Source organism: Misgurnus anguillicaudatus, chromosome 17 (genome assembly GCF_027580225.2).
Source record: "Misgurnus anguillicaudatus chromosome 17, ASM2758022v2, whole genome shotgun sequence".
NCBI classification, from domain to species: Eukaryota; Metazoa; Chordata; class Actinopteri; order Cypriniformes; family Cobitidae; genus Misgurnus; species Misgurnus anguillicaudatus.
The window spans coordinates 8,025,695-8,035,958 of NC_073353.2; the positions used below are offsets into that span (position 1 = coordinate 8,025,695).

A 10,264-nucleotide genomic window follows, 5' to 3' on the forward strand; every position below is an offset into this window, starting at 1 on the left:
CACCAGAAACAGTGGGCAATGCAGAACCCGGGGAGCAATGGGGGGCAGGTACATTGCTTAAGAGTACTCCAGTCGCAACCTACAGACCGCAAGTCTCGAACGGCAACTCTCGGGTTACACGCATGCTGCTCTATCCACACTGTTTATTCACAAGAAGCTTTTGTTTTGGAATCAAACAGAATTCTGTATGTTTTGGAATCAATCTCGCTGTAATTTGTCATACGCTGATTGCTCCACGGCAACGTATGAAGCCAAACACACCTAGTGTAACCAAAAAGAACTGTGAAGAACTAAACGAAAAGAGCAGTGTGGCAGCACATTAAAGGCAAAACAAAACTTGGAAGATTAACACCACACAAGTGACAAAACCCAACATTGAATTCATCAGTTCTTTATATCTGGAGGTGAGGTCCCAAATGCATTTTGAAAGGCCAAGTTGATGTCTAGATGGTTTTCTGACATAATTCAAAAGTCACTTTGTAGTTTTTCTATCCTGCTACAGTGTTATGGGGTTTTCACACCTGGCACGTTTGGTGGTTTGTTCCAGAACCGTCTGTATTTTCTCCCTTAGTTCTTCCATCCTGACAGACCACCACTGATCGCTACCAGCAAAATCCCGGAAGATATGCAAATGCATTCTTAGGGTCTTTTTACACCTGGTCGCTTCATGCCTTGTCTCTAATCAGATAGCTATCCAAATCAATCCAATAAGAAAAAGACCAGGTGTAAATGCCCTCCGAAACGTTTTGAAGACGGATTTAAATCCGATTGCTCAAACCACTGCAGGAGGTGGTCTGGGACGCATTTTAGATGAAACTGGACAAGTGTAAATACATCTGGTTGATGAAGCCACATGTCAGTGCTTCCCTCTTCCCAAAAGTAAGCACGTCACTGGCAAGTTAACTGGGAAAGAGGCAAACAAACAAAGACGACACACTTACTGCTTTATGGAGCGAACAATGGATAAAAAAAGCTTTTTAGAACCAATAAAATAGTCCAATGACAAAATCAATAATATTAAACAAAGAAATAAAATTTTGAGAGAGCGTTTTGTGAAGCGCTTTTTCCCTTCATTGACTTGTAAATCATCGCGCTCTCAATCTACTGCTGCTCTGTACTGTACACTCCAGCTGCATACAGTACAACATATAGTACAGTAGGTGCTGCCTTTTGTTGCATAAGCATCGTCTTAAGTTTTTAAGGCGGAGTTATGAATAGTGTATTTTCATTTTGCGTGGGATTGATATCCGTTTTTCCAAGACACATTTATGTAGCAGAATGAAAATGTAACAAACCAGATAGCTATCAGATCAAAGAAAACACATGAAGTGACCAGGTGTAAAGGGTCTTCCTTAAACCACTGAGAGATCATTTTATGATATTAAAGGGACACTCCACTTTTTTTGAAGATATGCTCATTTTCCAGCTTTCCTAGAGTTAAACTTCGGAGTTTTACCGTTTTGGAATCTATTCATTTGATTTCCAGGTCTGGTGGTACCACTTTTAGCATAGCTTAGCACAATTCATCGAATCTGATTAAGGGTGTCACGATTTTCAATTTTAAATCGAAATCGATCTAAATTAATTCACAACCTCGAACTTCGGATTAAAAAATGGAATCGTCGATGCTGCCACGCCCCTATGTCACGTCCGATCAGCTTTCCAAGCGGGAAAAAACCACGTGTTGAGTGCATGCTAGTCAACCTCCTCTAACTTAGCTAGTTGCAGCCAGTTAAATGATAGAATGGCAGATGTAGGAGACACCACGCGAGCTGCTCTAGACATGGGAAACAAAAAACAGCAAGCGCCTCCCACCTTCAGCTGAACTCAATCTGAGCATGCACGTGTGCACAGCAGAGCGGTGTCTGTGGCAGGACCGGTCGTTTCTCTGAATTGAGATCTGTTTAAGTTTCACAACAACTCTTTTCAGTTGCGTAAGAGTTATGAAAACAGCATTTAAACATGACTTATTGGGGTATAGTCTCACAATCTCGTCTGACGGTAATAAAATCGCGTTTTTAAGGTGCAAAGTACTGACAGGAATGTTCATCTGACAGGAAGATTTGTTTTATCACGTATGTGCGTACGTATTATATTTTTCCACTGGCAGCATGACTAACATGGCAGGAAATCTACGGGTTCAAGGTCAGATATAATATTTCATAAAAGTCATTTTTTGTGCTTTCAAAGAAAATGTAAAAATCAAGAATCCAATTGAACCGTGGCCTTAGAATCAAAAATGTAATCAAATTATTTAAAGAACTGTGACACCCCTAAATCTGATTAGACCATTAAAGCAAGAGTTTCGATAATAGTCCCCAGCCAAGTAACTTTCAACGCAATTAGTGCCGGTCACATTGAAAGTTACCTAGCACTGCGTAATGCACCCATGGTACGGCAGCAAAGTTCCTTAATTATAACGCCGGAATGAGAGTATAGTTCCTAGCCATATCGACCTAAAAAACACAACTTTTAATTTTACGTCAGTCTTACTGCTAATGGTCTAATCAGATTTCATTAATTATGCTAAGCTATGCTAAAAGTGGTACCGCCAGATCCGGAGATCGGCTGAATGGATTCATGGATTTCTGCACTTTTGATTTGGTGACCTAGTATTACATGATGGTCTCTTAAATAACTACATGGTGCTTTGAAATACTTGATTTTGATTGGCCAGTTTGTTTGTTATTCCAGATAACAACAGCTCAAATATGTTTTTACCACACCATAGTCAACTTCGATCACATGAAATGTAACTTCTCAACAACAAAATGTGGCTAGTAACTTTGTAAAACCATTGGCAACAGTGGCTCATGAGTTGATGTCAAGTCCTGTTTCAATGTATCTTTAACCTAGTAGACCTAACCTTCTCAATAAGTATATAACTCTACCCAGCCTTTACAAAAAACTATTACACAATTACATCACACCTCTCAACATGATATTTAATAAGGATAGTGTTTAATGTTGTTCACAAAGCACCTTTCCAGGCAAAAGCGCTGCTGTGTAGGTGTTCAGTGGGTGGACTAATGGACAATGCTGTATGTGGGTGAAATGTGCAATATAACAGGCCCAGAAGCACATCATAAACAGCACCTGTAATTTCTAAAGTTTACTGCTAGTGAAAATAAATAAACAAATATTCGTTTACCATTCAAGGTTAATGCAGAAATATGTAACTATGCGCACTAAATGGAACTAAATAATAACTCAAATCTTACACTGGTCACATAAGCAGTTAATCCGGTCATGAAAATTAATACCACTGTATAAACCAATTTTCTATGACGGGCGGTCAGAACGTTTAGGTAAACAGAGCAGTGTAATCACTTTAAAGCCCATGGTTTCCAGTTACCCTGATTAAATACTTTACACCAAAGCATATATGAGCAGATCTCTGGGACATTTGTCCACGTTTCAACTGACCATATATTAAGAGCGTAAGAAGAGATTTTGGGCAGCAAAGAGGATCTTACATGACAGTGTTTTCCACTAAAGAATATCCTCTCAGTTTTTGGGATTAATCTCTTTTAACACATCTTTTAAATCTAATTTACCATTTAGGAATTATTTTATTTTATAAAATTGCTGTTAATATGATTAAAGATATCAATGTTTAATAAATATTAATTATTGAGCATAAAAATAAATAAACTATTTTTATCAACTAATGGAGCATAACTTTTGGCTATCTGTGGGTGTGCGTTTACAGTCATTTTAATATGCCTGTTCAGTTAGTAGTGGTTTCTGGGTGGTTGACAGGGCTATGTAGTTGTTAAAGTGTTGTGGGTAGTAGCCAGGGTGTTACTACAATAATCTGCTCTAGGTGGTGTCTACATGCTGGGGTACTTTTCAAAAGAGCCCATAAGGTTTCTACCATATTGTGGTCACTATGTGGCTCGGATCACTTCAACAGTGTATATCTATTGCACTTCTACTGGACTAAAATCAGATGGGAGTTTCATGCACTGTTGCACAAACATGCTGGAGAAATTACACACCAGCTTACAATTCTTAGGGATGTTCAAATCTTTGGGTTTTAGCGATGCATGCTTAAAACAAAAAGTGTAGTGAAAGACTAGGTCCAGCTCAAACTCGTAGTCTTCAGAGTTCTTTGTTTCAGCCATAATGCAACTCATCCTTAAGTCCATTAGGATCCCTTGTGCTGCCATCTACATTATGTAAATAACGTATATGCTACTGTTACATTCTCCTTCTTCATTAAATATCTTTAATAAATACGCACGTTGGTTGGCAATTGGACAAAACAAAGCTATTTTAATCGCATTTCCTTTTGCACTTTTTCCATTGAATCATCCACACTGAAAATCTGAAATAAAGTCATTATTTCTGTTTTCTTAGGCGCTCACTCGACTGAAAGTTAAGCGCCACGCGGTTTGCAGTTTGTTTGTGTAAAGTTTTGCAAAAATAACCAGTTAGAGAGTTTCCCCAAAATCCACTCAGATTTACAAAGAAACTTTCCATTTCTGACAGCCTACCACTAAATGTATGAATGAATGAATTGGATAGACCGACAACAGTGAACCGGTCGAATGTTTACCAAACAGCATTTAATCCATCATTTTCTTTTATCCTGAAAGAAACAGCAACTTTAAATACATGCAAATGGAACTTGCCTCAGCGCTTTGGAGTAAAATGTCCTTTAAATCCACTCTTGGGGCTAAAACGTTATCCAACTTTAGTTAAATCTGGAGATGCGTGTCCTGTGTCTCTTCTCAGAGCTTTTGTCTTTGTGTGTATCCTGTGAGAAGTGTCGGGACGCGTCTCTCATTCAGTGAGGCTGACTGCTCCACGAACACGGGGAGTGGTGGTGACCGCAGTCTCACTGTGATAATCACCTCATTCCATAAAAACGCCCATCTACGCCAACCCCTCAACTAAACTAAACTCTCAGTGAACAATTTTTTTTTTTTTAAATAATTGTACCTCTGCCATCGTGCGTCGACTTGATGAAATTACATTACTCTCGATGTATGTGTAAATGACCACACATATTTTTATGTGCAATAATACTGATGTACACCTTTATTTTAATATCGTGTATGATCTTTTCAAGCATAACTGTAGTTGCTAACACTATTACATATTAAGGAAATACACATTTAGTATGATTTGGTCATACTTTTTTATTTTGTCGGAGAACGAAAGGGGGTTGGATGGACTGCTGGATATAAAATATATTTTTTAATATCAGTTGCGCTGTATTTTCAGGACAATATTAAAAACATTGCAACTTTAGTATTTTGGCTTTTCATTATGTGTCTTTTTAAACACCCTCATACTCTTTCCCATAAGTGAATATGCTTTAGGATGTACACATAAAAATCAGCAGATACAACAACTACAACATTTATTTATAAAGCACATTTCAAATCCAAGTGCTGTGCAAAGTACAAAGCAGGTCTACACAATAAAAATAACAATTACAGGTTTCCAAAAGGTAAAGGATAAAAAATAAAATTTAAGATACCTTATAAATTACTGATTCTTATATAAATCATTGATAAATCCTTTATTCACGAACTTTTATTTTGAAGGGCTGATGCCTCAACGTCACGTGCAGTGGCGCTGTACTTTCAGAACAACATTAAACATGTATTCAAATATGATTTAAAATGTTTTTCCAAAGCCCTTAGTAAGATGAAAGGTCAGAGTGCTATGAAGCTGCTAAACTTACTGACATCTTTTAATTTATTGTGATACTGCCCCTAATGTTTATCATATTTTTCCTTTACTCACTGTTTAAGTTCATGTAAATTGTAATTTCAGATTTCTATTTATTTATTTTATTTATTTTTTCTAAACAATTTATTAGTTATACTGTGTTGAGCCTGCAATGCCTATCTACACTGTAAATGTATATTTACCTTTGTTGTTAATATAATTTTGTATTCAATAATAAAAAAAGAACAAGATTAAACACATTGCAACTTTAGTATTTTGGCTTTTCATTATGTGTCTTTTTAAACAGACTCATACTCTTTCCCATAAGTTAATATGCTTTAGAATGTACACATGTAAATCAACAGATACAACAACTTACAGTTACAATATTTATTTATAAGGTACATTTAAACAATGTATCCAAAGTGCTGTACTAAGTACAAAGCAGGTCTACACAATAAAAATGAAAATGACAGGTTTCCAAAAGATAAAGTATAAAAATACGATTTAAGATACATTTATAAATCACTGATCCTTATATAAATTATTGATAAATACATTCCTCATGAACTTTTATTTTGAAGGGCTGATGCCTCAACGTCGCTTGCAGAGGCGCTGTACAGTCTCACACACACAGCCACCGAAACACTGCAACGTACAAGGAGAATGCGTAGTGTAATATAACAAGTATGTCAACGTTGACAGTAAAAGAACAAAGTGGCTGTAAACAACTGTTGAAATTGTTATCCAATGATGACTTGTTGGCTCTTAAAGATACAGTAACAAATCGACTGATCGATGTAGAAGGTACAGAAGGTAAGGCTGAAGCTAACATTGGCAAATCCACAAAAACAAATCCTGCTAGGCTGCCAGCTTCGAACTAAAGCAGGTTCAGTTATAGCGAATGATTAAATTAATGATTTATTTTATTAGCACTGCAGCTGTCACATTCTTTTTTATTTTATAGAAGCCATTGAGGCCATCATAACTTACTCCCAGGATGCCGAAGAGCTACTAAAGAGAAAAAAGGTCCATCGTGATGTCATTTTTAAGTATCTTGCCATTGAAGGGGTTGCCATGCTACCGAACGCTGATAAACATCAGTTGATCAGGAGGACCCTTGAGTTTTGGTCATCTGGTGAGGTGAGTGGGAAGAGAGAGCGGCTACTGGATGATCTCTTAAAAATCTGTAAAGAACTCTTTTACCTCATAATGTAACTTTTTCTTGAATTAAATTTGATTTATTGTTTACTTCTAACCTATGATAGATTTCTGTTTTACTTTTAAGTTTCCACGTTGTCTGATATTTTTCTAATTTCTCAGTGTTTTTAGTTTTAGTTTAGTTTGTCAGATATACTTCGTTTTGCTGGGTGTCGCAGTGATGACGTATTTTTGTAGGCAAAACCCGGAAGCGAGTTCCGGTTTCAAGTCATGGGTTTTTTGACTTGTTATACTTCTCCTTAAATAAGATCTTGTGTTAACATAAGGCAAATATATTTTCATGTTTTATTCTACACAACAAAACACACCAGTAATGTCCCCACTTGGGGTTTTGTAAAGCTGTTACGTGTCCTTAAAAGGGCGGTTGACAAGATGCTACATGGGACTACAAACTTTGTAGGGGACTTTTTTAACGGCGTCACCAGGCATGAAGATCTCAAAAACAACACAACATAGGCACAATTCCTAACAAAGATTAATCCAGTATTTCCTAACAGGGAAAATGTGTTTAAATTTGTTTAATAAAGTTTGAAAGAGCTGTTGTAAGCTTGGTGGTGATGATGTTGATGTCGAGAGACAGTAGTTTGCTTGTGGGGATAGATTCTATTTCAAGTTAACCTTAGACTTCAAAATCCATAAAAGTTGTGTTCATCTGTGAAGATTATCTGGTTGGACGTCCACGGGTCCAGTTTGATCCGTAAACCAGAGGTTCGTCCCGAGCAGGTTCGGGTCTTAAAGTTTCCTCGGACACGGGTTAGGTATAATGTCAGCAGCCTTGCGTATTTTAAACCGACTGTGGTCTAATTTTGTCAGCGATGTCTTACATCAGCTCTTTCTTTAAAAAAAGATGTAATGCACCAAACACATATTTTGAATTTGCGCCCCTCACAGAGAAAGTCACCGGCCGCCACTGTTCATTTGTATATTTAATTCATTTTTGTGGGTGGGGTCATACAATTTATGTCACAGTGTTACAGAATAAGTCAAATTGACTAATACTAAGCTTTTTTTGGTTCATGTTTCAAACAGGTGAGTGGGAAGAGCACAACTGTTTCTTCGCATAACATTGGGGATGGTCTATCAGACATAACAGCTTTGGGAAAACAGTTTTGCCAATGGTTTTTCAGCATTCTCAACTCCCAGAATCCCACATATGGTGAGCCGGTGCAGGAGTGGGGTGCTCAGCATTTCTGGCTAGATGTGAGATTGCGGCTTCTGTTATGCACCGGAGAGCAGCGTTTAGACGAGTTTAATGGAGCAGAACTGGTTAGTCAGCGGCTTCACGCTCTTGTTGGACAAGAACGTCTGCTGTTCTGCCCAAACCTGGAGGGTCATGGGTTGAAGTGTATTTCTTCACCTCATGGATTGGTGTTAGTGGCAGTAGCAGGAACCATCCACCGTGACAATGCCTGTCTTGGGATTTTTGAGCAGGTGTTTGGGCTCATACGTTCACCGCTGGACAATAATCACTGGAAGATAAAGTTTGTAAATGTGAAAGTAGAACCACAAAGTGGCATCACAGACAGAGATTTACCAATAATTACATATGATTCAAATCAGTTGCTAAGCCTTTGCGATTGAGAATCACAGAACGACATGTTGTCTTGTGGTCATGTTTTAAATTGAGAATATACCAACAGTTATACAGTAGGTGATATTTTGTTCCATGGGCTATTTCTTTAGATCGATTTAAATGTAAAATGTATGAAAGTTTGATTCAATTTAACCATATTACGCCCAGTGAGTTTGGCCCTACACAAAGTCTAAAACTAAAAAATATATATATAAACATATTTTATTAAACAGACACACTGACAGTTTTTTTTCTGTACCAGTAAAAGTCTTTTATTTTATTTTTTAGGAACACTGAGAGTGTTATTTTATGTTATTTCCTGTAAATAATGTTCTCATTTTTTGTGTTAGGGGATTTTTAGATTTTCCTCTACATATAGGCAAATTTTTTTATACTGTAGTAGAAATCTACCAAATGAAAAAGTGTTGGTCTTTTCTTAAGAATCATGTGTCATATATTTTATTGATTTTGCTTATAGAATTTTCCACCTTAAATACAATAGTGAATACTGTTGAAACTGTTCTTAAACTTATTTTTTTTTTTACCTTTTTTATGGTCTAAAATCAATGGCTGTGTCTCAACCCTCTCCCTAGCTCCCGAGGTCGTGAATCAGTATATCGTGTATGCATATTTGGGCATTGGTAAGAACTCTAGCTCACTTCACATTGGGACACTGTTCACTTATTTTTGTGTGTTTATTCACAGCTGTTTTTCATCAACAACCGGCAAAACCAACATCTCTCTGACTTAATTATGAAAAACACTCATTATTCTCTTACATATCTGTGCATAAATTTAGAGGAATATTACATTTAAATATTAAGTAGGTTGTGGTCCCTTCCTGTCTAGCAATGTGATTTATATTAAAACTAAAGCAAACGTTTTTCTTTTTAAAAGTTCTGTCGCGTTTCAAAAAGTTTATTGAATTGGCTTGCACGATTTTCAGTTGGAGAGCTTCAAAAAAGGTCACCTGATTTCCGGTAAGGGAACATACCAATTTTGCGATTAAGACCGCCATTAAAGCAACACTAAAGACTTTTTGCTCTTTCAGTTTAAAAGTGGAATTGTCCATTACCACTATCATAAATAATTTAGCCTACTGCAGCAGAGCTGGCTCTGATTGGATAGTAGGTCTGCCGTAAAGCAAGTTTTTGTAGTTTTCACTCAAACTACAGGACCACAACCCGACGGGTGGAAACTTCTTTAGTGCGGTTTTGGCCGATAGAGGGCTGCAAAGCGAATGTGAAAGTGCCGTTCACCCTGTTTCGAGTGGATGAAAGACTGAAACTTTTTAAGGTAAAAAACTCTTTAGTGTTGCTTTAAAATGGCAGACTCCCCGATCAGTGCCCTGACTACGAACAAGGGAGCTGATTGAAAAACAGCCAATGATTCTCTACCTTTTTTGTGGTTTTCATTTTGCAAGAATCCTCTTTACCTCCATTAATGTTTAACATTTTACTAAAAAGATTCAAAACTACCACTCTACATGTCTTTTTATTCTTTGTGAATGCTTTGGTTATTCTGGAAATATTTAACAGTAAATTAATGGTTAAGATCTTAAGCCCGATTTATAGTCTTGTGTAAGCTCTATGCCGTAGGTTATCCGTAGCCTGTGCGTAGCCTGACGTGCACCTCGCAAAATTTTTAACAGCGCCTCAGATCTACGCGGACCGCAAGCGCTGTGATTGGTCCACCAGAACCCCTCCCGTCAGGTAAAAAAGCTGCATCATAGGTATTTCCGTTTGCGACAGTGAAAACAAAGATGAGCCAAGTTGAGGAGTGATT

At 37.3% G+C, this 10,264-nt stretch overlaps 2 protein-coding genes across 8 annotated transcripts in view; one reads left to right on the forward strand and one right to left on the reverse strand.

Annotated features, from left to right (window-relative positions):
- The window catches only part of myo1b (myosin IB), a 130,229-nt gene extending 125,370 nt beyond the window's left edge, over window positions 1-4,859 (reverse strand). For 2 of the 6 annotated variants that reach the window (XM_073854910.1, XM_073854908.1), the window contains exon 1: window positions 4,638-4,859. The gene's annotated coding sequence lies outside the window, so the exon portion shown is untranslated. The remainder of the gene's footprint in view (window positions 1-4,637) is intronic. The other 4 variants (XM_073854912.1, XM_073854909.1, XM_073854911.1 and 1 more) reach the window with 3 other exon arrangements.
- A 1,425-nt stretch (window positions 4,860-6,284) lies between these two features.
- Window positions 6,285-9,956, forward strand: c17h3orf38 (chromosome 17 C3orf38 homolog). Of its 2 annotated transcripts, XR_008647102.2 has the most exons (4): window positions 6,285-6,501; window positions 6,653-6,828; window positions 7,936-9,120; window positions 9,185-9,956. XR_008647102.2 is itself a non-coding variant. In XM_055216206.2 (3 exons), exons 1-3 carry the CDS (start codon window positions 6,375-6,377, stop codon window positions 8,485-8,487), a joined length of 855 nt encoding a protein of 284 aa, XP_055072181.2. In that variant the 5' UTR covers window positions 6,285-6,374; the 3' UTR covers window positions 8,488-9,956. The 2 variants fall into 2 exon arrangements, 1 of the variants encoding a protein (XP_055072181.2); XM_055216206.2 differs by having other exon boundaries at window positions 7,936-9,956.
- The last annotated feature ends 308 nt before the right edge of the window (window positions 9,957-10,264 follow it).